This window comes from Chionomys nivalis, chromosome 7 (assembly GCF_950005125.1).
Source record: "Chionomys nivalis chromosome 7, mChiNiv1.1, whole genome shotgun sequence".
NCBI lineage: Eukaryota > Metazoa > Chordata > Mammalia > Rodentia > Cricetidae > Chionomys > Chionomys nivalis.
The window spans coordinates 101,686,506-101,713,991 of NC_080092.1; the positions used below are offsets into that span (position 1 = coordinate 101,686,506).

The 27,486-nt window shown below is 48.5% G+C and overlaps 2 protein-coding genes across 8 annotated transcripts; one reads left to right on the forward strand and one right to left on the reverse strand.

The window, feature by feature from the left end:
* Nucleotides 1–3: 3 nt before the first annotated feature.
* On the forward strand, nucleotides 4–17,377 carry Hexd (hexosaminidase D). 6 transcript variants are annotated; one of them, XM_057774361.1, is made up of 13 exons: nucleotides 4–128; nucleotides 1,090–1,226; nucleotides 6,530–6,639; nucleotides 8,874–8,961; nucleotides 10,011–10,175; nucleotides 12,458–12,641; nucleotides 13,626–13,697; nucleotides 14,059–14,254; nucleotides 15,156–15,238; nucleotides 16,322–16,400; nucleotides 16,477–16,578; nucleotides 16,689–16,778; nucleotides 16,938–17,377. In XM_057774361.1, exons 2-13 carry the CDS (start codon nucleotides 1,143–1,145, stop codon nucleotides 17,149–17,151), a joined length of 1,467 nt encoding a protein of 488 aa, XP_057630344.1. In that variant the 5' UTR covers nucleotides 4–128; nucleotides 1,090–1,142; the 3' UTR covers nucleotides 17,152–17,377. The 6 variants fall into 6 exon arrangements, with proteins under 6 accessions (XP_057630344.1, XP_057630346.1, XP_057630347.1 ...); XM_057774363.1 differs by having other exon boundaries at nucleotides 16,504–16,578; XM_057774364.1 differs by having other exon boundaries at nucleotides 12,548–12,641.
* LOC130877259 (cytochrome b-245 chaperone 1) lies at nucleotides 17,333–25,114 on the reverse strand. Of its 2 annotated transcripts, none has more exons than XM_057774368.1 (7): nucleotides 24,764–25,114; nucleotides 24,124–24,244; nucleotides 22,185–22,226; nucleotides 21,663–21,736; nucleotides 20,699–20,795; nucleotides 19,417–19,561; nucleotides 17,333–19,105 (listed from the first exon to the last, which is right to left on the reverse strand). In XM_057774368.1, exons 2-7 carry the CDS (start codon nucleotides 24,206–24,208, stop codon nucleotides 18,985–18,987), a joined length of 564 nt encoding a protein of 187 aa, XP_057630351.1. In that variant the 5' UTR covers nucleotides 24,209–24,244; nucleotides 24,764–25,114; the 3' UTR covers nucleotides 17,333–18,984. The 2 variants fall into 2 exon arrangements, with proteins under 2 accessions (XP_057630351.1, XP_057630352.1); XM_057774369.1 differs by having other exon boundaries at nucleotides 24,964–25,002.
* Between the last annotated feature and the right edge of the window lie 2,372 nt (nucleotides 25,115–27,486).

The window sequence follows — 27,486 nt, forward strand, 5'->3', positions numbered from 1 at the left end:
CGTGAGCAATCGGAGGCCGAGTGGGGAAGGGCGTGGCCTTCTCGGCCCTGGGCGCTACTGCTTGGGGCGCCTTTGGAGGTCCGCGACCCCTCGGAGCGGTGCCGCGCAGTGCTGAGGCTCCGGCGTGGGTGAGTCAAGCCCGCAGCCGGACGGTGGGCTGTACCAGGATGGCCTGTCTCCCACGGCAGGCAACGTCTTCCCCCAAAGTTGCACTGAGAATCCGGTCAGGGACTTTGAACTGCCAGACCTGCCTCTTGGACAAGTATTTCCTGGCTGTGAGTGGGCGGGTCGGGGGCCCCTAAGGCTGTGGCTTTGAGTCCTTGCACAGGACCACCAGGTGAAATCGTGGAACTGAATACATCATCTCCTTTCCTTTATAATCCTTTGTGGTTTTGTAAAAGGTATACAACTGTTTCTTTAAGTTCCTGGCAGCTTCAGTATCATCCAGAAATTAATTTTAATGCAAACTACACTTAGTTCCGGCTTCTGTAAAGCTTGTTCCCTTTTCAAATTATTATTATCCCCAGGGCTTCTGGCATAGGGAGCAAGTGCTGTACCATGGAGCTAGCCACACTTCCTATCCCGCCCCCCAAATTATCATTGCCTTGTGTTTTCAGTACTAGGAATTGAACCTTAGGCCTTATGCATACTGAACAAGTGTTGTATCACTAAACCATATCCCCGGACTTTGTTTTACTTATTAATATGGAGACAGGGTCTCATTAAGTTGCCAAGGCTAACCTTGACTTTCCTTTATAGCCCAGGCAAGCCTTAAACTTCCAATTGTTCCCTCCTCGGGTGGGGGTGAAGTGGGAAAGGTGTTACAGGTGTTTGCCACTGCTGGGCTTGCAGAGTTTTTTGGTTGCTATAAATCATAATTATCTCACAAGGAAATCAATGGTTTTCTATTTGGGGGCAATACACAATACTATATTTGAATACGGAGATAAACTTTTCGGTTTATTTTCATATTAGTAAAATGAGTTTCCTCTGGTGTAGTAGAGCAAACTTGGCTGTTATCAGAACTGAAAAAGAAAGGGGGAGGGGCTGCCTCTGCTGCTGGACTGTAACGTGAGCTCTGTGCACCAGGAAGAAGTCCTACATGAAGACCCTGTTATAGTAGTTCACAAAAAAATACCAACATGTCACGTGCCACGCCATTTAAGATGAGATTCGTTCATTTGGACCTTAAAGGAGCACCTCCGAAGGTTTCGTACCTCTCTGAGGTAAGGACTCCATTTGCCTCTAGATAAGCACCTTTTCCTCTGCGGCAGTGGGCACTGGTGACATAACCATGGGGACCCTGGATCAGGCAGGGCGGCGACAGAGCATAGATTTTTCTTTTCCTCCCATTGCCCCTCAAAACCAGACAGGACAACCAGGATGGCACAAAGAACCACGATGTCTTTGTTGGGACTGAACTGTATCCGCCAGAAAGAGAAATTCAAGTCTTAACACTTAGCGCCTGTACAGTGACCTGACCTAAAAACAGTCCATAGAGAGTTGGCCAGTTAAGATGAGGTCATACTTGATTTCTATGAGTCTGAATAAGAAAGGTGGATTAAGGGGCTGGAGAGATGACTCCGTGTTTGAGAGCACCGGCTGCTCTTCCAAAAGACCCAGGTTCAGTTCCCAGCACCCACATGGCAGCTCATTCCTGCCTGTAATTCCAGTTTCAGAGTATCCCACACCCTCACTCAGACAGATATACATGCAGGCAAAACTCTAATGCACATGAAATGATAAAATAAAAAAAGACACACATACAGGCCAAATACCAACACACATAAAAATTAAATGAATAAATAAGAGTTACTTTTTTAAAAGGTGAATTGTGTGTGAGGTATATGTTTTGGGGAAGCACACTATACACTTACCCATGTGTGTGCATGGGGAGATCAGAGGTCAACAACAGATGGTTTCCTCTATCACTATATTTTTGGCGGGCGGGAACAAGATCTCTCACTGAACCTGGAACTCACCATTTGAGATAAACTCCATAATCTGCCTGTCTCTACCCTGCCAGTGCTGGGGTTACAGGCACATACACCCCCATACCAGGCTTTTACATAAGTGTTGGGGATCTAAACTCAGGTAGAAGCGGAGGTTTTAGACGCGGGGAAGAGGAAAAGACATGTAAGAAGGACACCTGTGACAACAGAAGCAGAGACAGGAACGATAGTCACAGATCAGTGAACATGAAGAGTAGTTTTAACTACAGTAAGAGACAAGAAGGATGCCCTGCTATTTCCTGGCCTCCAGAACTATGAGAGAAAATTCCTGTTATTTGAAGCTATTCCATGTGTGATCAGATCTTACAACCGTCCTCGAATACCAATACATTCTTCAGCATGAACATAGTAGCACTTATCTGTAATCCCAGTACTGAAGAAGTAGTGGCAGGAGCTTCAGGAGATCAAGGCCAGCATTGATCCTGAACTACGTGAGACATTGTCTCAAAAAAGAGGTGGTGTTTGGCAGTGGTAGTAAAGACCTTTAATCCCAGCACTTGGGAGGCAGAGACCAGTGGATATCTGTGAGTCTGAGGCTAGCCTGGTCTATAGAGCGAGTTCCAGGACAGGCTCCAAAGCTACAGAGAAACCCTGTCTTGAAAAAAAAAAGGGAAAGGAAAGGAAGAAAGGGAAGAAGCAAGCAAGCAAGCAAGGTGTTCCTAACAGACCAGATCCTAGCACTTAGGAGGTGGAGACAGGAAGGTCAGTTCAAGGTCATCCTCAGCTACATAGTGATTTTGAGGCCAGGTTTTACTACATGAGAGCCCCTGTTTCAACACATATCACACCCCTCCTACCGAAAAGGGGAGAGGAAGGAACAAGGAGATCTCTGACTTAGTAATCCTACTGACATGCTAGCTACAGTGACTCGGGCAGTGCCCCCCAGGAAGAAGGTCCATGGAGGTCTGGCCAGTGCCATCTGAACTCCTGTCAGATGTGCCCCCTCCAGTGCCATATTGGAAATAGTCTTGCCCAGAGAATGAAGCCTGGCTTTTAAAGACATGGTCAGTGACATGATTTAGTGGATAAAGTCCCTTGCTACTAAACCTGACAACCTGAATGTGATCCCTAGGCCTCACAGCTGGAAGGAGAGAACTGACTCCTGCAAGGTGTCCTCTGACTGAACTCAGGGTCTGTTTTGTGTGTGTGTGAGTGTGTCCCCATACATACACACACACACACACACATAAACAAATGCAATATTTTTAACTTGACTGTAGCTAATGACCAGCTTCAGGAAAATGGAAAGTAGATATGCTAAGGGACATTTGAAAATGCAATCAGACACAGAACAAATGTTGGTAATTTTTAGCAAATAAATTTGAAATTAAAACACAGTATTTGTTATCAGTGAGAGGCTGATACAGGAAGAGGCAAGTGTGGGCTTCATAGTTTTAGGCCAGCCTGGAGTGCAGTATGATACCCTGTCTCAAAATAACATCATATAAGTAGGAAGCAAAGACAGTCAGATCTCTGTGAGTTCCAGGACAGCCAGCACTGTTTCACAGACAGACCCTGTCTTGAAAAACCAAAAATCTGCTCAAGGGGCTAGTGAGTCCTGCCAACCTGATGACCCTTTATAAAGGAAGAAGAAAACCATGTCCCCAATTCTCTGATCTTCACATAGGCACTGTGCCTCCCCACCCTTTAAATGTTAAAAAAAACATTGAGGGGCTGGGGTTATGATTTATATCTATAATCTCAGCCGTTGTGAGGTATACTTTGTGCCCGCGTCACACGGAACCCCCAAACAAGACCACTACAGAGCTGGTATCCGATGCAAACACACTGGGGCGTATTGATTACACGTTAGCTAACTCGGATCATAATCCAACACTGGCACAGGGGTTGGGGAGAACCAGGCTTCAGGGTAAGGGGATTTTAAAGAGAAAAATGCCTTGGCCTTTCAGGATTGGGTAAAAGCATGCAGCTTTTGAATTCATTGATTGGGATGTAGGGGAATTTCAAAACAATGACTGTCAGCAGATAAGAATTTCAAAACAGGGGGCTGGAGAGATGGCTCAGTAGTTAAGAGCATTGCCTGCTCTTCCAAAGGTCCTGAGTTCAATTCCCGGCAACCACATGGTGGCTCACAACCATCTGTAATGAGGTCTGGTGCCCTCTTCTGGCCTGCAGACATACACACAGATAGAATATTGTATACATAATAAATAAATAAATATTTTAAAAAAAAAAAAAGAATTTCAAAACAGAGCCGGGCGGTGGTGGTGCACGCCTTTAATCCCAGCACTTGGGAGGCAGAGGCAGGTGGATCTCTGTGAGTTCGAGACCAGCCTGGTCTACAAGAGCTAGCTCCAGGACAGGCTCCAAAACCACAGAGAAACCCTGTCTCGAAAAACCAAAAAAAAAAAAAAAAAAAAAAAAGAATTTCAAAACAGTAGTTCATTAGATACCTACAAGGACAAGGATGTCTGAAGCAAGCAGATGATCTTTGGACACCCTGGTGGGTCATTTTCACCAGGGCAAACACAGTTTCTTGGGAATGCTTATGACTTTTGGGCTGCATTCACCACCCCCCTTAGTTAGGTCCTGTCTAATGGAGTTTGTTCTGCTCCTTCAACCTCTGCCCCCCTCACACATAAACATATATTAACATACACACAGAAACAAAAAAATTCTACTTAAAAATGTATAAATCTGGAGGCTGGAGAGATGGTTCAGTGGTTAAGACCTCTGACTGCTCTTCCAGAGGACCCAGCACCCATATGGCAACTCACCGTTGTCTGTAACTCCAGTTCCAGAGGATCCAATACCCTCAAACAGACGTACATGTAGGCAAAACACTAATGTACATTAAATAAAAATTTTAAAAATGTATAAATCTGACCCAAGCCACAGCTTTTTGAAATAGAAAAATTTGGGAATGAGGACTATTAAGGAATTATTAATAATTGATTTGGTGGGATAAGGGTTACGGTTATTGTCTTCTAAGTCCTTAACAAATAGTTTGAAATATAAATTGAAATATTGCCGGGTGATGGTGGCACACACCTTTAATCCCAGCACTCGGGAGGCAGAGGCAGGCAGATCTCTGTCAGTTCAAGGCCAGCCTGGTCTACTACAAAGCAAATTCTAGCACAGCAAGGAGTGTTTCACAGAGAAACAAACAAACAAAAAAATGAACTATTTACAGGTAAAAGGATGTCTGGGATTTGTCTTAAAGTATTCCAGACAGCCAGACAGTGGTCATGCACGCCTCAAATCCTAGCCAGCACTCGGGAGTCAGAGGCAGACAGATCTCTGTGAGTTTAAGGTTAGCCTAGTTTACAAAGAGAGTTCCAGGACAGCCAAAACTGTTAAACAGAGAAACATTCCCTGTCTTGGAAAAAAACAACAAAAAAATATTCCATACCAAGAGAAAAATAAACATTAGCTTATGATATCTGTTTATACAGCTTAACAGTGAAAAACCTCTGAACTATCTAAGACATGAAAGCCCAGAGTCTCCTGTGTCTGAGGTCCCGGCCTCTCTTGTCTCAAGCTCTCAGACATCTGAACCACAGATGGTCTTTCCCAGCCCAGAACAGCAGAGCACTGGGGAAACAGATACATTCACCATCATTTCACTTTATCTCAATCTGGATGATTGAGTTAGATCACTTCTCAATGGTCAGATGGCCTCTGTGATTTGTACCCATTCTGTGACTCATCCATGGCTGATTTTCAGTCCTGAACTGATTTTGTTGATCCAGCTTTAGTACTTTCCTGTATGGGGCTGGTCCCCTCCCAGAGGACCTAGGCTTGATTCATACTACCCATGTGGCGGCTCTTAACTACTCACACAGACATACATGTAAGCAAAATACCAATAAAATAAATGTTTTAAAAAGAAAGAAAACATGTTACATGTCACAGAAAACATTTGGATCCTTATTTGGAGACTGATGGCTGTTTTGAATATGGATAGTGCCTACGCCTACATTGTGGTTTTTGTTTTGTTTTTAAAATCACTGGCCTTGACCTCAGACCAGAAAAAAAAAGTTCCCAGTTAGTCTGTATAGAAGGATGAACAGGTCCAAAACCTCCTAGAGATAGGGAATTTCTACCCATCACAAAGATTGAGAAGGAAGTGGTGAGAACGAGAGCTTTGAGATTTCTCACCTTCCTCTGCACACACCCCACCTGCTCTTCCTTCCTATAGGCTGACTTCATCTCCAGAGCTACTCCTGGTGCCTCCTGCTGCTATAGCACGCAGACCTGGCTCCAGGATGTCTCCCAGCTGGCACAAGTTCCCCTCAGCTGAACCACTAGAATTCATTGTTCTGTGGTAACAGCTGTTGAATGGCACATTACACTCCTGTGCTAAATAGGTATGTTGTTAACCAAGAATTTGTTAAGCAAAGATCAAATACACATTCCAGATTTAAAGTTTGTAAGAGAGAAATATGAATATCAGTTCCCATCCCTCTCCAGAACTTAGAAAGGAAAAAGGTGTCCATTCAGCTAAGTCCTTTGTTGTTCAGATTGCCACATTTTTAACCCCTGTTTCCCTCCAGGTGTTTCCCCTATTCCACACACTCGGTGCAAATGGTCTCCTCATTGAGTATGAAGACATGTTTCCCTATGAGGGCCGCCTGATGCTGCTGCGGGCCAAGCATGCGTACAGGTATCAGAGCCAGCAGAGGGTCCCCAGGAGGTGTGAGGGCCTCCAAGAAGGGTGACTTTGTGCAGAACTGTGGGTGGATAATTGGACTCTAATAGCTTACATTCCTTTTCTGACTTTCTAAGCATATGTCTTTATTTATATAAGTTGGTTACAAAATTAAAACATGTAGCCTGGTGTGGTGGCTGACACCTGTGCTCCCAGCAGTTTGGAGGCTGAGATAGGATGATTGTTGAAAGTCAAAGGTCAGCTTTGGCTGCAGAGTGAAATCCTGTCTCAAAAACAAAGCTGGCAAGGCAGTGGTGGTGTAACATGTAATCCCAATGCTTGGAAGGCAGAGGCAGGTGGATCTCTGTGAGTTCGAGGCCAGCCTGAAACTACAAATTGAGGTCCTGGATAGCCAGGGTTTTTACACAGAGAAAAAACAAACAAAATGGTGGTATACAGGCAAAACACTTATACCAAAAAGAAATTTTTATTTAAGTAAAACATCGAGTGCCTGCAAGGGTGCCTTTGTGTTTAGGAGCACTTCTGCTTTTACAGACGACCTGGGTTTGGTTCCCAGGACTCACGTCATGACTCACAACCACATATAACTCCAGGGAATCCAGTGTTCTCTTCTAACTTCCTCCGGTTCCCACAGGCACGTGGCACACACAGAACGTGAGCACACACACACATGCAGGAAGTATTTTTTTTAATATTTATTTATTTATTATGTATACAATATTCTGTCTGTATGTCTGCAGGCCAGAAGAGGGCATCAGATATTACAGATGGTTGTGAGCCATCATGTGGTTGATGGGAATTGAACTCAGGACCTTTGGAAAAGCAGGCAATGCTCTTAACCACTGAGCCATCTCTCCAGCCCCCGCAGGAAGTATTTTTTAAGTAAAACATACACATTAAAGGTAGTCAAGAAGCATTTAAAAGAGAAAATGAGCACCTGCTCTGTAACTCTGTGGGGAAGAGTAAGAAGTCATGAGGCAGCTGGAACTGGGCTGCTTTTAAGACCACAATTGAATTTTTTTTCTCATGTGTGTATGTGTCTGTCTCGTGTGTGTGTGTGTGTGTGTGTGTGTGTGTGCAAGTACATGTGGAGGCCTGACATCCCAAGTCTTTATCACTCTCCACTTTATTTGTTGAAGCAGCATCTTTGGTTGAATCCAGAACACACCATTTTGGCTAATCTGGCAAGCCAGCTTGCTCTGGGATTGCCTGTCTGTGCCTTCTGAGCACTGGGATTGCAGATGGACCACCATGCTCACCCAGCACTTACCTGGGTCCAGGGATCTGAACTCTAGTTCTGTTGCTTATGCAACAGGCATTTCAACCACTGAATGATCTCCCCAGCTTCTCACAGTTTGATTTGAACCTTGGAATGTATAGGCAGGTGGGAAAATACTAAGCCTCTTATAGAAATCAAGATTAAAACAACTTTTTTTTTTTTTATTTTTATTATGTATACAACATTCTGTCTCGATGTATGCCCGCACGCCTGAGGAGGGCGCCAAATCTCAGCACAGATGGTTGTGAGCCACCATGTGGTCGCTGGGAATTGAACTCAGGACCTCTGGAAGAGCAGCCAGTGCTCTTAACCTCTGAGCCATCTCTCCAGCCCCAAGATTAAAACAACTTTGCAATGTCATTTTAGTTCCTGAATTGGTGAAGCTGGGGATGTAACTCAGTGGTTGAGTGCTGGCCTAGCATACACAAGGTATTGGGTTTGATCCCAAGCAGAGGGTCGGGGGGTATAGATGTGGTCATTGCTGATTCTTTAGTTAGGCATGGAATAACTGCCTATACTAGTCTCGAATGGCCCATGCAGGAGCATGGACTCCCATCCTGTTTCAAAAAGCCCCAAACAAACCAAAGGTCATGTTCTGTGACTGTGGGAAGTGACCACCACGCTCGAGGGCAGTATGGCTCTGGGTGTCCAGTTCTCCGGTGCACCTGCACATGGTGTAGGTTTGCCTGCTCGCTGTGCTTTGCTGTGTTCCAAACAGTGAATATTTGTTTGTCTTTCAGAGTAAAATAAAATCAGGGGTGAGGGGGCTGAAGGGACCCTTTCTTAGGTTAAGGCTATATAAAAGCAGGTGAGTAGTTAATTTTGCTCCTGGGCCAGTCTGTCAACCCCTGTTGTGCAGGATGACTCTGTGACCAGTCCATATAAGATGCAAAGGGGCGGGGAAGGACTGGCTGGACTGACACAGGCCTCTATGCTCTTATCACTCCAGCCCCTCTGAAGTTGCGGAGATCCTGCGCCTGGCCAAGCTCAATGAGCTGGAAGTGGTTCCCTTGGTGCAGACATTTGGACATATGGAGGTGAGCGGGAGGAATGTGGGTTTCAGAGATTGGGCTTGGGCTCCAATGTGCATAGGCATGCCACCTGAGCCCCTGTCCTCAGCAGCACCAGCCTGTCAGCAGCCAGAGAGCACACTCTTGGTCAGGACAGCTCTGCTAGGAAGGAAGGAAGGGAGGGAGGGAGGGAGGGAGGGAGGGAGGGAGGGAGGGAGGGAGGGAGGAAGGAAGGAAGCCTTGCATTTTTTGCTTGTGTCTTTTTACCAGTATTCAAAATTATTTCTCACATATAAGACAACTGAGAAGCAAACCTAGTGTTGATTTAATGGCTTGTAGGATGCAGTTGCAGTCATTCCTCTACAGTAAAATTTAAAAAGAAAAAGAACTGGAGGGGCTGGAGCTGTTAAGACCGCTGGCTGCTCCTCCAGAGAACCCAGGTTTGATCGCAGCACGCACAAGGCTGCTCAAAACTGCCTGTGACTCCAGTTCTAAGGGATCTAATGCCCTCTTTCTGGCCTCATAGTTACTAGACATACATGGTGCACAGACCTCTAACCCTAACAAGCAAAACACCCATGTAAGTAAAAAGAAGCTAGAGATACTAGTAAGTCATCTAGTAAAATAACTTATTTAGCACATGCAAGGCCTTGCGTTAAATAAAGACCCAACACCACAGAGACAGAGAAGGAGGAGGAAGGAAGGAGGGGGGAAAACAGGGACAGGGAAGGGAGAAGGGAAGAGGCTGCTGAGGAACCAGCTAGAGGGTTTAGAACCCAGCTCAAGCAGAGTTAGAGGTTACTGCCCTGCAGGCTCTCAAGTTGTCTTAGCTGCAGCCATCTGGAAGAGTCACCTTTGCAGGCCACCCAGCTGGCCCTCAGGCACACTGTCAAGCAACATAAGCTTGGAACTCTTGCCAGGGACATCATGGGGACCAGCCCCCCCAGGGACATCACGGGGACCGCCCTCCCCCAGGGACATCACGGGGACCGGCCCCCCCAGGGACATCACGGGGACCGCCGCCCCCCCCCAGGGACATCACAGGGACCAGCTCCCCTCTCCTTGTCTCTCCATAGTTTGTGCTAAAGCATGCTGCATTTGCACACCTCCGTGAAGTGGCTCTCTTCCCCAACACCCTGAACCCTCATGAGGCTGAGTCGCTAGCACTGGTAAAAGATATGGTTGACCAGATCATGGGGCTGCACAGGGGTGCCCAGTGGCTCCACATTGGCTGTGATGAGGTGAGTGCCTTCGCTCTCAAGGTCTGCAGCCTCTTTTCTTCAGACACCTTGTCCCATGTCATGGCTTCTTTCTTTTCTTTCTTTCTTCCTTTTCTTTTTTGTATTTATTTATTTACTTATTTATTTTATGTGTATGGATATTTTGCCTGCATATATGTCTGTGTACCATGTCTGTGTATGCCTGGTGCCCTCAGGAGCCAGAAGAGGGTGTCAGGATTGCCTGGGACTGCAGATGGCTATGAGCCACCCTGTGGGTGCTGGGAATCAAAGCTGGATCCTCTGGAAGAGCTTCCAGTGCTCTGAGCAATCTCTCCAGCCCCCTTTGTTTTCTTTTGGTTTAATTTAATTTAAAAATTCTTGAGATACAGTTTCATTACATTATCTAGGCTGGTTTGAACTTTTGATGCTTCTGCCTCAACCTGCCAAACACTAGAATTACAGGCATGTGCCACTGTGCCAGGAACTATGGATTCTTTTTTTTTTTTTTTTTTTTTTTTTTGGTTTTTCGAGACAGGGTTTCTCTGTGGCTTTGGAGCCTGTCCTGGAACTAGCTCTGTAGACCAGGCTGGTCTCGAACTCCCAGAGATCCGCCTGCCTCTGCCTTCTGAGTGCTGGGATTAAAGGCGTGCGCCACCATCGCCCCGCTATGGATTCTTTTAAATAGAGAAAGAGTCCAAACACTAAAGAATAAAGGCGGGGATTGCCAAGGAGATAATCCTAATTAGGGACCTATTCTAGATGACGTCTCTGGAGAGGAGTGTCACCTGGCATAGGGCAGTCCTACACAGAGCCCAAGTGAGGTACCCCACATACCAGATGTCACTACTGTCCAGAGGGACAGACTTCTTTACTTCCTCCTCCTCCTCCTGCAGGGACAGAGCCAGTCCCAGCCGTGAACAAATCCATGCCCTTTCAGACTGTTCTAGCAAAAGAAATGTAGTTTGAGGTGTTGAGAGGAGAAAGTGTTGTTATGTTTGGATCTTGAAGCACTATTTGGGAAAAATGTTCCCCTGGTGTCTCTGTGGTGTGTCCTCCTACCTAGCCTGCCCAGTGGCTAGTCTCTACCCCTCTTCTCATCTGGCTAGATTCCAGATGTGGGCAGTGCTGGAGGAGCTCTGAGACAAAGACCACAGCCTGGGTTTGTAGGCGGTCAACTCTGAGATTTCCTCCCCACCCCCGCCACGAGACAGGGTTTCTCTGTGTAGCTTTGGAGCCTATCCTGGAACTTGCTGTAGACCATGCTGGCCTCAAATTTACAGAGATCCTCCTGTCTCTGGCCTCCCCAGTGCTGGGATTAAAGGCATGCTCCACCATTACCCGGCTGAGATTTCCTCTTTTAAAAGAAAATTAGAGCTGGACATGGTGGCTGACACCTATAATCCTAGCACTTGGAGGCTAGGGCAAGAGAATTGCCACAAATTTGAGACCAGCCTGGGCTACACAGCTTGGGCTGTGGTATCTCAAAATAAATCTGAAAGTAAGATTTGAGGATACACACTTGAAACCCAGCACCTTACAGCATTGAATTACAAGCCAGCCTGGGCTATAGGAAATCCTGCCTCCAAAAAGAAGAGGAGGGGGGCTCGAGCACTACTGCTCTTCCAGAGGACCTGGGTTCGATTCCCAGCACCCACATGGCTGCCCACAACGTGTGTAAGTTTAGTTTCAGGGGATCTGACATCCTTGCACAGACATACATGCGGGCGAAACACCAATGCACACCAAATAAAAAAACAAAAAGAGAAGCCGGGCGATGGTGGCGCACGCCTTTAATCCCAGCACTCGGGAGGCAGAGGCAGGCGGATCTCTGTGAGTTCGAGACCAGCCTGGTCTACAGAGTTAGTTCCAGGACAGGCTCCAAAGCCACAGAGAAACCCTGTCTCGAAAAACCAAAAAAAAAAAAACAAAAACAAAAAGAGGAAGAGGAGTAAAATACAATCCATAATCTGTGTGTGAAGCCCTGTCTCAGAAAAAAAATGTATGTACATTTCACAGATGGAATCACACCACATGTTGCCTTCTGTGTCTGGCTTTTTCATTCCCATTGTGAGTGCAGGACAAGTCCCATCAGCATCATCACATCTGTCAGGAATAGCCATGGCACAGTGGGACACATCCATCCACTCTTCACTGAGGTAATAGGGTGACCTGAGCAGAGCTGCTGTGAACCCAAGAGTGAATCTTCCTATAGAGACCAGGGAAGCTGAGCTCCTTCTTAGTCTCCTCTCCTGTGGACGTAAGGATGGCAACAGATGCAATCCCATCCTGTTTCTTCCTCCTAGGTCTACTACTTGGGCGAGGGGGAGACCTCAAAACAGTGGCTACAGCAGGAACAGAACAGCCTTGCAAAATTGTGTCTGTCCCATATGCAGGCAGTAGCCAGCCATGTGCTGGCACAGCACCCTGGCACAACACCCTTGGTGTGGGATGACATGCTACGGGACATCCCCCAGGAACAGCTGAAAGGTTGGCAGGGCCTGGTGGATGGGGGCTTATATGTGGCTGCCCAAGACCTCAAGTCCCAGAGGCCTTGGAAATGAGCTCTTAATATGTGTGCTCCAGCGAAAGTGCTGGGTTTAATCCTCCCTTCAAGTTACCGTGCAGCCTTGCAGGAGTGCGGGCCAGAAATTGGTGTGGCTGCCGGCAGGCCCAGAGGGGCCGTGGGACTGTCCAATGCTTCCAGGGCTTTTGAGAGCCTATGTGTACCCTGTGACCAGCCTTGTAGATGCCAGGGTTAAAAGTTCACACTGTCCCAAAGCTTGGAGATGAGAGCTGAAGAGTACCTTCTCCAGCCTGGGAGACAGCACCTAGACACACCACCTAGCTCCACTGAACCCTGAGACCAGCTGTGCCTACACTGTGAGGCTAGTGTATGTTTTACATTAATGGGTTAGAATCAGCTCCTATAGAGATGTGTTCCAGTTCCCTGAGGCCACAAAGCCAGCAGCTCAGAGAAGAGTGTAGGAGTCCCTCCTCACAAAAGCAGGCAGCTACAAACATCATTTGTAGCTCTGTAAGCTGTACTGAGAACCCACTAGACCTGAGAAGACGTTTATTTTCCCACTTTAACATTAAAAGAATATGCCAGCCGGGCGGTGGTGGCGCACGCCTTTAATCCCAGCACTCGGGAGGCAGAGGCAGGCGGATCTCTGTAAGTTCGAGGCCAGCCTGGTCTACAAAGGGAGTTCCAGGAAAGGCTCCAAAGCTACAGAGAAACCCTGTCTCGAAAAACCAAAAAAAAAAAAAAAAAAAAAAAAAAGAATATGCCAGAGGTGAGCATGGTGGCACATGACTATAATCTCAGTACTTAGGAAGATGAGGCAAGAGGATTGGATTTCAGGGCCAGCCTGGGCAGCAAAGTGAGACCCCTGTATAAAACAAATATGTGTAAGGAGTAGGGGTGTGACCCAAGTGGTCTTTCCCACACTCATGGCCTTGCTCTGTTGACAGCATCTGGGGTGCCTCAACTGGTGGAACCTGTGCTCTGGGACTATGGAGCTGACCTGGATGTCCACAGCAAAAGTCAGTACAGGTTGCTCATGGTGCATGTGCCTGCATGATTGTTTCCTAGTCCTCCATGACCCTGTAACCTGAACTCTTCAGCCTGAGAATACAGGCTCCTCATTTGGCTGACCAGCATGGAACAGGAAGGGCCATGCAAAGCCCCCTGTGCTGGCATGAGATCCCCTGCTGGCTCCAGATTATCCCAGGTTCTTTCCAGCTCTTCATGAAATGTTTATTCCCAATAAGTGATAAACCACAGGCCATATGGGAATGGAGTCTCCTCTCTGCTAGGGTAGCAGCTCTGGGCTGCTTTGGTTAGGCTGTGTATCCAGGGCCTCTTCTCTATAAGAGCTGCTCATTGGCTTGTTTTCTTACCTAGTCTTCCTCATGGGAAAGTACCAGGAGTGTGGCTTCCAGAGGCTGTGGGCTGCCAGTGCCTTCAAGGGGGCCACCGGGGCAAGTCAGGCCCTGCCGCCTATTGAGCACCACGTTAGAAACCATGAGCAGTGGCTCCAGGTGGCGGTCAGTGGGCCAGTGGATGCTCTGCAAGGAATCATTCTGACTGGCTGGCAGAGGTAAGGTCAGGCCTAGTGTGGAGAACAGTTCCCCTCACCCATGATGGCAGCCTGTCAGTGTTGGCCTTGCCCTTCATGCTCTTCATTCCCTCGTGGCTGAGGAAACACTGAAGTGCTCAGAACCACAAGCACGCGACCCTCTAGTCTCTGTGGTTTGCATGCATGAATGATACCGTATGTCTCACGTAGCACGGCATGAAGATTAGTTCTGGTTCTTTTAGGATGTCACACCCTTTGAAAAATAGAATGAACCCAGTCTTTGGTTCTGGCCAAATCGTAGCATCAGGTTCCAACCTTTGAGCTGGACCAGTTGAAGCTGGCAATTTTGCTAGAAGAGCTGGAAAGGTGTCCTCTGGAGCCTTCACAAGTTCCAAAATGTGACTAACAGAGCAGGATTCTTAGCCAAGTGAGGCTGTCTAGTGTGATGTCTGGTCCCTGGCTCTTTGATCAGCCTTCACCTGTCACACTTGAGGAACATCTCTCTACCCCTTAAGCTAAAGAAACTAAGACAAGGAGGTTCTCTGCCCAGCACCAGAGGGGTCAGATGACCTGCTGGGCCTTAGGGGAAAGCGTGAGGTGGATAGATAGGGTGCAGACCACAGAAAAGGAGTAATAAAGACTACGAATGCTCCACCTCAGGTGGACACTGTGGAGTGGACCCAAGTGCTCATGGCCTATTTCCCCACACAGGCTCCTCCCTAGGGCATCATAAGAAACCTAATGTAAAATCCCAGACATGGAACCCTGAGCCAGGTAATGGGTGGGATACACCAGGCTGCCCACAGTGGATCTCGGCCTTGGAACCCCTCAAACAGGAGAAAGAGTACCCAGATCATGGCATCTTCATCATGATAAGATGAATTGAAGGCTGTGGCGCTGAATACTCTTCTTGTGGACATAGGTACGACCACTTCTCTGTGCTGTGTGAGCTGCTTCCTGTGGGGATCCCTTCTCTGGCTGCCTGTCTCCAGTCGCTTGTGCATGGTATGTCCCAGCCAACGGTTTTAGGCCTCTCACCTACCCTTAGCTTACAGGAAGTGGGAGGCCAGGTGCTGGTTTCCCTTGACCATTCATTGGCCTGCTCCCTCTGGACTGCAGTCCTTTGCAGGGGAAGAAGACTCGTGTTTACAGTCTGTCCACTTGCTTGTCTGCCACTGGCCTGGGATTGCCTACACCCAGATCCTTAGCCTGAGCCGCGGGTAGACTAGAAGTTAGAACGGACATGCCCCACAGACTTAGAAAAACCTACATAAGAAATTGATGCCTCAGGTGCAGATGCAGAAGGTATCTTTGCTGTATAAGTGTCCTGAGATGCAGACTGCAGAACTGGGTGCTCCCACTGCTGCAGGAGCCCTCATCCCAGTGCTCCTACACCCAGATGGCCTAAGGAAACGACTGTGTAGGAATTTACAATGCTCAAAGGATGGCCACATGGACAGGAGAGCCCCCCAAAACATTTAACAACTATGGGGTAGAGGAAAGATGTAGAAGTGGTCTTATTTTAGCTTTTTTTCTGTCAGTTGTTCATTATAAATGTCTAGAATGTGCAGAAAGACAAGCAGACAGCTCTCACCAGTACTGAAAAGTCATTGGTGTTAGTGGTGTTGACTTTAGCTCTTCCTGTTTCTGAGGAACGATTGTACTGGGACCTAGGCCTCCCAACACGGAGAAGGAACTGTCTGTCAATGGCTTCCTAACAGCCTCTCATGCTGACCTGGAGGTGTGTCTGCCCTGGTCTCACACCCAGCAGTTTGTTTGGAGTGCTCTAGAGCACTCTGCCCATGACTGACACTTGCAACGTGGCCACGGGCTCATGCACACAGTACCTACCGCTACCACCACACCCTTCTTGGTGTGTAGTGAAGCCACAGGCTTATGCACGTAGTACCTACCGCTACCACATCATTCTGGGTTCCACCCCGATCTTAAACAAATATCTCTCACATGCTCAATGAAAAAGCAGCCAGCGAGCCTGGCTGGGGTCCCCTGAGATGCTGTGCCTTTTCACCCATAGCACCCAAAGGTCAGGAGGCCTCTCTGACCTCTTCTGCCTGTGGATGGTTTCAGGAGGCTTTGCTGAGGATGTTAAGCTGAGAGTGGAGCATTTCCTTGGGGTTTCAAGCCTGGAAATAATGGATACTGTGAGGTAATCCCATCCTACCTGACATGCCCTACCCCTCCCACCTCTGGGGAACACCCATCTCAGTGTGACTCTCTGGCAGTGAGGGAGCTGGCTCCTTCCCTGGCAGTGACATCCATGCCCTCGTCACACAAGTCAGCCTCCACCTGCGCAGCTCTGTGGATACACTTCTGGAAAGGAACAGGTAAGCGACTCCATCTTCTCCCGGCATTGTTCTTTACAAAGGTTTCCCTAGTTTCCCCACAGTTAACTCTTATCCACTGCTGGCTCACTGACTGTCAGCATTTGCTCCAGGTATGTCACTGGCTGGTTCAGCCCCTACCACCGCAGGCGGAAGCTTATTCACCCAGTTATGATCCAGCACATACAGCCAGAGGCGCTCAGGTAGCCACCGTCATCACATCCTCCCAGTGCTCAGGCTCTGGAATATCCTGTCCCTTTATGAACACCCACAGTAGCCATGGTTATGGTTATCAGTGTTAAGGCAAGAAAGTTTAGCAGGAATTCTCATCAAGTCGAGCTCACAGCTGCTGTTGCCCGCAGCCTTCTGAGCAGATGGAGCAACCTTGTGCAGCAGCTGGAGGCTGCCCTGCAGCTGGCCTTCTACCCGGACACCATAGAGGAGTGGCTGGAGGAGAACGTGCTTCCAAGTATGCAGCAACTGCAGGGTCTGCTGCAGGATCTGGGTGAGGCGGCTGCCCCACTGCCACTGCCACCACCCCCCAGCTCATGCTGGGACACAGGTCAGAACCCCTGAGGGGCTGGGGTCCTCTATATCAGCCTAGACAACACCAAGATTCCTGCCTCAGTGCCCAGCCACGTGGGGCCTGTGATCTTCCTGCTGAACCCTGGACACCTGTGTAGACAGGCTCCCAAACTGTAAATAGTACCTTAGGCAAAGCAGAACCCAGAAAAAGGCACATGGAGACTCATTTGCAATTTGCATGTAGAGCTTTATTATGAAATAAAAAGACAGTAGAAGGAAGCAGAAGCTCCACTTACAGAAACTTGAATCAGCTTTTTGCCACCACCCTGGCTCATAGAGGGCTTCGTTCCTTTACCTAGGAATGAGTCCCAGCACTGGGAAATACAGGAAGGGGATAGGACAGCACCCAAGAGACAGACTCCTCCCTTGTCTAAAGTACCTTAAGAGCCTGTAGGTGACAAGTCAAAACCCACCAGCTATGTTTCACACTTTATTTGTGAAGAAAAAAATTGTTTAATTTGACCATTGAAAAAACTCATTCTGCCAGGCAATGTTGGCACACACCTTTAATCCCAGTACTTGGGAGGCAGAGGCAGGCAGATCTTTGCGAGTTCAAAGCCAGTCTGGTCTACAGAGCAAGTACCAGGACAGCCAGGGCAACACAGAGAAACCCTGTCTCGTAAAACAAAACAAAACAAAACAAAAGCTCACTTTGACATGTTCAACCATATTCCCCAAGTCAGAACTGATAGCAGTCACTTCAAAAAGACCTGTTGAAGGTTCTGGCGTAACTATTCCCGTCCAGCCCAGTACAGTGGCCTCAAGGCTGCCTTGACTTCTTTGCCTATAACTCCTCGTTTTCCCAGTTCTACCTGGCCAGGCATAGGCAGCAGCTGTGGGGACTGTGTGGAGACCAGAGGTCCACAGCTTTCAGGCCTGGAAGCCAAGCTTCCCGGCAACTTAGTGAACACTGTACTTGTGGGGGACTTGAGTCCCTCAGAGAGAACTAGAAGAGCAGAGAAGGCCATCAGGGGCTGGAACAGCTTCTGTTAGAAAAGGCAGTGCCCAGGCTGGCCTTCAGCTTTCTTCCGGCCTCACTTTGTAGGGATGTGTATCACGTGCCTGTCTTCCCCAGGTCTTTCCAAGGCTTCTGGAAAGGGGCTCCCGGTTCTCAAAGGCTGCAGAAAACCAGAAGGGGTGGCCTTTCCTCCACTGGCAGCTTCTCCCAGGTTTGGGCTGGGAGAGCCTTCTGTTCCTAACAGCGGCGCTCCAACACTGCTGGGCTCTCAGCGCTCCAGGCAGGAGCGGGGCCGTCTGCAGCACTCGAGCTGCCTTCCGGGAAGCCCCTGACCACCAGGAATGTCCATCTTGAGGAGGGCTGGTCCGAGAGAGGAGACATCAGGATTTTTAGCACAAGTCGGCACCACTGTACACAGGAGTGGATCTTCCTTACATGCATGTGGGTGTCTCACTCTCACTATGAAGTGGGGCCTTGACTAGGTAGCCTGGGGTGGCAGGGCCTCTTCAAGGCAGACACTAGGCCTGTGCTGAACAAAGAATGGCGTCTTATACCTTGGATGCCCTTGGGTGAGCTTATCCAGACCAGGCTGTGACCTAAGCCAGAGTTGTCGTCTATCTCTGGAGAAGGCACTCATTTCTGATTTGCTGCCCTCCTCTGGATGTAGCACCCACCTCTCGCATCCTGATAGATGCAGCCTTTCTGGGTTGCGGAAGATGTCCAGCCCATGGCTCTGCAAAGCGTAGAAGCGTAAACAAGCGAAAGACAGGTGGTCCACACAAGATCTGCCTGCACCCTCATAACGGGAAAGTCAGTTGGAGACATGTCAGAAATGGGTGGCATTTACCAGCAGCTGCTCCACACTGTCAGCTTTGGTCACCAGAGCCATCGGCTTCACTGTCACTGCTCTGTGACCGTTCTGAGGGGCTCTCCAGGCGGTGCAACTCCAAGAAGCTGGTGATGAGTTTGGCAATGGCTTCCACATCACTAGGCCAGCATTAAGAAAGCAGGTCACCGTGGGAAAAATGCAGTCCCATAACACACCACAAAGACCCACACTGATCCCCTACCATACACCCACAACAACCCCAGGTGTCCCAAATCTCTGGCCTCAGCCCACTCTTCACAGCCCTCAACCCTGTTTTGTTGCCTGCCCTACAGATACCCACAGCAAAGCTGCACCTAAGTACACACATCCCTCCTACAGCCCCATATTCCTGTCTATAAACACTCAGCATCTGCCCTGCTGCCCCGAGAAACACCACGGGATGCCCAGTCTTTCTCTGTACCACCCTTACCTGCGTCGGCCCATGACTGCACTCTGAGTAAGGGGGTGGGAAAAGCCTGTCGCGAACCGGAGCACCACAGTGTAGCCCTTCCCAAAGTAACGGACCTTCTCCTCCTCCACATTCACATCCTGGATGTCTCTTAGCAGGACCACCACTGGGGACGGGAGGATTTACAGATGGGCAGTCGTCCATATGCTCCCCCCTATGCCGTAGGACAGCCTGCCTCAGGATGTCCCGCTCTGAACAGGAGTGACATCAGTGACAAAGGCGTTTGCTAGTCCTTATTCTGGACTATGGGTCCAGAATAATTTTTCTTTTAGACTGGCTTTGAAGCCTGTCCTGGAACTCATTCTGTAGACCAGGCTGGCCTTGAACTCATGGGGATCCGCCTGCCTCTGCCTTCCACCACTGCCAGGCCCCGGAATAATTTCTGGATAAGAACACACCCAGGAGACTCATCACTCATGCATTGTTAGACAGAAGCTGGCTGTCCTGGGCGATTCTACAGAAGAGATCACTAAGCCCAAGCTGCCATCTTCATGCTAGCCTTTTTGCCTGATTTTACCTAACGCTGGAAAGCCTATCTGGTTCCAGTGCGGTAGCCCTGCCATTCCCTCTCACAGGAAAACTGTTCCTAACTAATGTATGGCTGATACTACTTTCCCCAGAGCCACTGGGAAACCTGTCTCACCCCACTGCAACAGTGACACAGGGCTGACCCCGTGGCTTGCATCCTGTGAGGACAGGCTCTCAGATGTGCCGGGAAAGTTCAGCCAGTGCGCTAACCCACATCCCCATAATGCTCTGGCCTCCACTGGCTGTATACTGCCACATCTGGCTGTGTACCGCCAGCACTCCATATAAGAGGCCTGAGGTCCTTGGGGCCTGACTCCCTATGTTAAACGCCTACTCTGAGGGTCCTGTGGGATGCACACATTTGTAATGCACAATGGCTGGACTGAATACACAGGGAAGAGACCTACGAGAACCTTATATTACTTCATAGGCTTAGCTCACAAGCCCAGAAGCTCAAGGGCTGGAGGTTTCCTCTGACCACATCCTCTCATGCAGGCCTCATATAGCTGACAGGAATCGTGTCCAAGACTTGGACCTGAGAGAGGCCAAATGGTTCCTGAAGAACAAAATGACTCCCTGCTGGTCTGCCTGGTGACCCACCCCTACTGCCCTCACCCAACCATATGCAGGACAGGGTATGTGTAAGCCAGGATATGTCGGGAGCCCGTCATTCCCTGAGCAGGTGAAACCATCCGGACCAACTCCCCACTCTTACCTTGGTCATGGCCTGCTCTGAGAAGAGTCAGCAGCTTCTTGTAGAGGCTGAACGTTTTTAAGATGACCTTCCCCGTGCTCTTGTTGAAAATGGCTTCCTGCAAACCAATATATGCTGACCACACACAGAACCCCAGGAAGAGGGCCAAGCTGATGCTGAGGCATCCTCCCCACTCACACCAGCACAGACATTCAAGATGCCCAGTGGAAGCCCAACCCCCAAAGCCTCCAGGGCTTTCTTCCAGGGTCAGCTTCTGTGTCTGACCTCTTGTACTCCTGTGGGTGAGGGGCACATGAGAAAAGCAGATGGAATTCTCCTTGCATGAAACCAAGACCAGGCTGGGTATCTGCTCAGTGGTAGAACACTTGCCCAGCACACGTGAGGACCTAACTTCATCCCTTAGTACTGGGTAAATAAAAGAACAAAGGGACAGGCTGGCAATAATGCAGAAATCCAGCCAAGAGGCCAAGGGTAGGGGACTTCCCCAGAGGCAACCTGACTTTTCCCAGACTCAAGTTCTGCTGATTCCTTTTAACTATCTTGGGCCTGCAGTGAGGTCCTGGATGGTCAGAGGAAGCCCTCAACCCTTGAACTTCAGAGCCTGGGAGCTGGTCCAACTGTGAGTTAGCTGCATGTTCTCACAGGTCCCTGCCCTGTGTAGCCAGTCCAGCCCAGGGACTATGCAGACTTGTAACAACTCCAGAAAAAAAGAACTTCTGTGAGTTGAGTGTGGTGCTTCATGCCTGTCAAGAGGCTGAGGCAGTAGGCTTACTTTTGAATTTGAGGCAAGTCTACAAAAAAAAAAAAAAACAAAAACAGAACCTTGGTGAAAACAGTTACGAGTAGCTTCTAGAAGAGTCCAGGGGTATTACAAGCAAAGCCAAGGGCTGACTCCAGGTAACCCAGTGCCTCTGGGCTGGGACAGACGCTTCCTAATGGCCAGGGAGCTACTGTGGCATCTTACCTCCCAGTCCTCCAAGTTCTGTACAGCTACAAACAGGCAGCCTGTGACATAGAAGAGCTTCCAGCCCAGACTATCTGCAAGCAGACATAGTACATCAGTCCATTAACTAAAGGAGACAAGGTCCATAGGGTCCTACCAGCCCAGTCTTTCCTTCCTTTAGCTCAGGTTAGAGGCTTAGTCAACTGTGCTTCTCTGCCTGCCTGGGTTGCTGGAGACATATGCATCCCAGACTCTGAGTCCATCTAGGAGATAGGTAGATCTATACAGCCTTGGCATAGAGCACGGGGCACATAATTCCTCCCTGTGGCGTGGCAGCAGGCAAAAGCTAAACAACTTCTTTCCAAGGGTACTTTCTAACAGGAAGAAATTCAAGATGGCAAGACATTGGCTGTGGTCATCCCTCAAGGCAAGGCAGAGGCCACCCCAAAGGCCACACACACCAGAACTGCTCACTGTGTGTGTGTGTGTGTGTGTGTTCCCATTTCCAAGTACAAGGAAACTGAAGGGGGTAGCATACTTTACCTCCACTGTAATAGGCGGCAGCCAGGCCAGTGGATAATATTCCTGTAGAGAGAGAAGGATTATCTTGTTAACTATAGCCCCCAACAAGCAGACCTGTCTCACGGCAGGACAGATTGTTCAGGGGTAGCGGGTACCTAGTGCAGGATTGGTGACACAGACAAGGGACCGGAGAGATGGCTCAGTGGTTAAGAGCACTGGCTGCTCTTTCAGAGGTCCTGAGTTTACTTCCCAGCACCCACATGGTGGCTCACAACCATCTATAATGGCATCTGATACTGTCTTCCAGCATGCAGGTATACATTTAGATAGAATACTTATATACATAAAATAAATAAACCGTTAAAAAATAAAGGGACTGGAAAGGTAGCTTATTGGTTAAGAATATAGACTGCTTTTTCAGAGGACCCCAGTTCTCGGCACTGTTGTGGGATATTTTATCACACTGTGTGAAGATGTGTCATGGTGATTGTTTTAATAAAATCCTGAATAGCCAATAGCTAGGCAGGAGAGAATAGGCGGGACTTCTGGGTAGTGAAAGGAACTTGGGATGAATCTAGGCACTTGCCAGCAAAGGACCAAGTAGGACATGCAGAATGGAGGAGAGTAAAAAGACCATGTGGCAGAATGTAGATCAGCAGGAGCAGATTAAGTTATAAGAGCTAGCTGTGGACAAGCCTAAGCGAAAAGCCAAACTTTCACAATAAGTTTCCATCTTGTTATTTGTGAGCTGGAGGCCCAAAGAAAAGTCCGACAACATTGGTGCCTGCACCCATTGTCAGGCCACTCACAACCTCGTGCAGCTTCAGCTCCAGGGAGCTAATGCTCTTTTGGACTCCACGGGCACCTATATGTACCTGCATAGACCCATACATAGATACACATACACACAATTAAAAGCAGGACATGCGACCCATGGCATTCACCAGACTTGTCAGCTACCCAATGAAAATGCAAATGACAGATTAAGTATCGCCCACATGTGATGAGGAATGAAGATAAGACTACATAGAGAAGTGTAATACAACACAGACATGCAGAACCTTCACAAATCATAAGGACAGACTACAGAGACGCTACTGCTGAAGCCACAGCCAGTGCCTCACCTCCAACTCTGCACAGCCTAGCCCACACAAGTGCAGCTGTCCCTGAGATGCAAGAGACTTCTGATAGGCAGTGATGGGGGAGAGAGTCCAGGAGGCTAAGCACACTTAACGAAGGGGAAGGAAACAGGGAAAAGGAGAAATGTGAACCCATGATCACCTGTCACATGGAAGAAAAACTAGTGACCTCAAGAAAGCAGATAGGTTGTGGCGCTTGCCTTTAATCCCAGCACTGGGGAGGCAGAGACAGGCAGATTTCTGTGAGTTTGAGGCCAGCCTGGTCTACATAGCAAGTTCCAGGACGGGCTCCAATGCTACGCAGAGAAACCCTGTCTCTAAAAGTCAGAGAAAAAAAGAGAGGGAGGGAAGAATGGAGGGAGGGAGGGAGGGAGGGAGGGAGGGAGGGAGGGAGGGAGAGAGAGAGAGAGAGAGAGAGAGAGAGAGAGAGAGCTAAGATAGGCTGGAATACATCTCAGTGTTAAGAGAGCTTGCCCAGCATGCAAGGGGACCCTGCATGTCCTCTGAAAGGCACACCAAGGTTAATGAAACATGCTCTATCAGGTCTTGTATTGAGAAGAACTTAAAATACAAAGAGACTGTTTATATTACTTTTAAGATTTGAGTTGGCCGGGCGGTGGTGGCGCACGCCTTTAATCCCAGCACTTGGGAGGCAGAGGCAGGCGGATCTCTGTGAGTTCGAGACCAGCCTGGTCTACAAGAGCTAGTTCCAGGACAGGCTCCAAAACCACAGAGAAACCCTGTCTCGAAAAACCAAAAAAAAAAAAAAAAAAAAAAAAAAAAAAAAAAGATTTGAGTTGGGAAACATTGGGAAGCCTTACCGACCAGCAGGGACCAAGACCGGATGCCTGGAGCCCTCTTCAGATGGAGGCGGGTGCTGGTTCTTGTCTCCACCTGCATGTACATCCCTGGAACCTGGGCTTCACTTCACAGCAGACTCGGCTGGGAAAGACACACAGCACCTCACCCACTCTTACAGGCGGCCAGGGGAAAGTCCACAGCAGACCCTAAACTCCTTTCTCCATGAGACCATCTCAGCCCACAATTATGTATGGGCACAGGGACTCCACAGCCCAGAAAGTAAGGCCTGGTCTCACTTCCAAACAACAGTCCCATCTGAGAAGTCTTTCCTTGACTGAACCCTCGTTTTGAAATTGTTCTGTTAGCCCCCAGCAGCTCTCAGGCTTCCGGCACCTTAACTGAGTCTTCCAGAAACTCCTCTTCCTACCAAGAAGGGGAACTGAAAGTGCCAGTGTCTTGAGTTTCTACTATCATACTAACAATGGCCCAAATGCATCCAAATTAATGGGACGCTGCGGCCAAGACCCGTGGAGACAACACCCCAAGCCGCAGTTGTGAGTGGCTCCTTGAATACTCGGGTGCTATCAAGCTTCGTACCCCACCTACATCCTCAAGAATCCTAGTTAGGCACACAACTCGCCTCCCTCTGGCCTCAGTTACCAACAAGCTCCACAAGCAGCCCGTTCCGCTCGCTCCTCCTCCGGAGTGCACACGCCCGGTTTGCTCAACCTGCCCAGTACCCAATCCAGGTCCGCAAGCAATGACCCGCGCAGGGCACGAACATGAAAACGGGAAGCACAGCCGATCGGAACCAGAACGCCTCGGGACACACACTTGCGCGGGAACCGAGGGGTGCGTACCGAATTAGCGGAAGGGGACTAGGGAACCATCTCTCGAACTTCCGGACTTCTGTCCCGCGGACTTCCGGGCTAAGAACCGGGTAGGGACTTCCTAGGGGTGGAGACTGATTATTATGCATTTCGGAGTTGTGCCTCGGTTTGGGCACTCACGGGGCGGGACCTTGTGCAGGAGGGCGGGCCGGTCACAGGGCGCCTGAATTTAACCTGGGACCTGCAAAGAATGGCGTCACTCCTGGCTGTGTCCGTGCAGCGCGTGGGTGTGGTCGTAGGAGCCTGAAGAGTGGATCGGAATTCATTCATATTTTGTTGTGGTCCGAGGCTCCGAATCAACCCAAGCAGACACAAGAGGATACCTCAAGGCAATACCTAATGTAGAGCATCTGCTCTTCCGGAGGTCCTGAGTTCAATTCCCGTTAGCCACATGGTGGCTCACAACCATTCACAACGGGATCTGGTGCCCTCTTCTGGCGTGCAGTCATACATGCAGACAAAACATTGTATACATTAATAAATAAATCTTTTTAAAAATTGAATATAGGGCAGCACAAAAGAAGGGGGACAAAGAGGGGGTTGATAGATCAGGGCCACAGAACCGTGATCCCAAATGCCAACTGAAGCAAGTATTTAAACACAAAAATCACAAGTGCCAGGTTACAGTTAAAATTAGGAGCTTCAGCCGGGCGACCTTTAATCTCAGCACTTGGATCCCTGTGAGTTTGAGGCCAGCCTGATCTACAAGAGCCAGTTCCACGACAGCTACTGACATACAATGCAAGCTTTTCAGTCCACAGATTTATTGTTCTTTCTGTTGTTAAGAATAGCCATGTTTCTAGAGAACTAAAGATGCCTAAGGACTAAGGATTAGGGAGGAGGTGGGTCAGCTATTGGAAGGAGGCCAGCTACTCTAGGGCTTGGGAACCTGAACTTTGTTTCACCCTACAGGTAAAATGGAGTCGGAAGTCAACATGGCATTAAAATGGGCCAAGGCACTTTTGCTTGCTCCCTTCGATTTATTTATTATTTGTTTATTGGCTTATCACAACAGGATTTCTTTATATAGCCCTGGCTGTCCTGGAAGTCCCTCTGTAGAACTAGCTCACCTTAGGGTGATGTGGGATTTCCCTCTGGATGCTGTGATTACCATTGGTTAATAAAGAAACTGTCTTGGGCCTGCGCAGGGAATAGAGGTAGGCAGGGAAAACTAAAGTGAATGCTGGGAGGAAGAAGGCAGAGTCAGTGAGAAGCCATGTAGCCGGCTGGAGACAGACGCTGGGAACTTTAGCTAGTAAGCCACTGCCATGTGGCAATACACAGATTAATAGAAATGGGTTAAATTAAGATATAAGTGTTAGCCAATAAGAAGCTAGAGCTAATGGGCCAAGCAGTGATTTAATTCATACAGTTTCTGTGTGATTATTTCAGGACTAAGTGGCCGGGAACAAACAAGCGGCTCCTTACTACATTAGGGTGAACTGGGAAATCCTCCCTCTACCTCTCCAGTGCTGGGACTTAAGGTGTGTGCCACTACCACCTGGTTGCATCTAGAATTTTAAGGAAATAATAAAGACATTACACTAGTACAGCATGGGAAACATGGATTACCTGAAGTCGATCAAACAAAAGATGTAAAACAAATGAAATTTGAGGAGGTTTTTATTATAGATGCAAGAGAAAGCACAACCAGAGGCATCTAATAGAGGCCATAGTGAGCATGGTCAGCAGAACAGACTGAGCCATGAGTGAAAGAGAGAGGGGCAGACTGAGAGAGGAAGAGAGAGGGAGACAAAAGAAGACCCTCAGGGCAGAGAGAATCACAATGACTGGGTCTTATAGGAAGAGACTAGGGGGAGGGAAGGGAAGCTCAGTGGTGGAGAGGTTAGGAGTGGTGGGCAGGGATGAGAAGTGCTGAGGAGTGGAGCTTGTCTCTTAAAGGGACAGGACAGATCATTGCACTCCTGCCTCAACCTCTTTGTTTTTGTTTGCTCGTGATAGCACCTTTCTATGTAGTCCTTCCTGTCCTAGTGTTATGGGGGATTCACCAGAGAAGACTGCTTGGACATAGAAGTAGAGTCTTTAGTCAGCCAGTGACTACATTGTGTGTTCAGGAACCCGGTGTAGCCGGGCGGTGGTGGCGCACGCCTTTAATCCCAGCACTCGGGAGGCAGAGGCAGGCGGATCTCTGTGAATTCGAGACCAGCCTGGTCTACAAGAGCTAGTTCCAGGACAGGCACCAAAGCTACAGAGAAACCCTGTCTCGAAAAACCAAAAAAAAAAAAAAAAAAAAAAAAAAAAAGGAACCCGGTGTAGCATCAAGCCTTTCTCAGGGTGAGATTTTAAGCACACACACACACACATACACACACATACCAAAAAAAAAAAAACATATTCTGGGTTAACATATTTCAGTTAACAAGAACAGTTAGCTAGAATCAGAACTACAGAAGCCAAAAAGTAAGGTTAGTATGGTTAGTTAAATTTTAAGAAAGAAGAGGCTTTGTTTGTTTTGGTTTCTGGAGAAGGGTT

Coding starts and splice junctions, on each gene's coding strand:
- Hexd (XM_057774361.1), top strand. CDS start 1,143: ATGTCACGTGCCACGCCATTTAAGATGAGATTCGTTCATTTGGACCTT. Junction 8,962..10,010: donor AGACATTTGGACATATGGAG/GTGAGCGGGAGG, acceptor GTCTCTCCATAG/TTTGTGCTAAAGCATGCTGC. Junction 13,698..14,058: donor CCTGGATGTCCACAGCAAAA/GTCAGTACAGGT, acceptor TTTCTTACCTAG/TCTTCCTCATGGGAAAGTAC.
- LOC130877259 (XM_057774368.1), bottom strand. CDS start 24,208: ATGTACATGCAGGTGGAGACAAGAACCAGCACCCGCCTCCATCTGAAG. Junction 21,737..22,184: donor TGCCGCCTATTACAGTGGAG/GTAAAGTATGCT, acceptor GTCTGCTTGCAG/ATAGTCTGGGCTGGAAGCTC. Junction 19,106..19,416: donor GCAGTCATGGGCCGACGCAG/GTAAGGGTGGTA, acceptor ATGCTGGCCTAG/TGATGTGGAAGCCATTGCCA.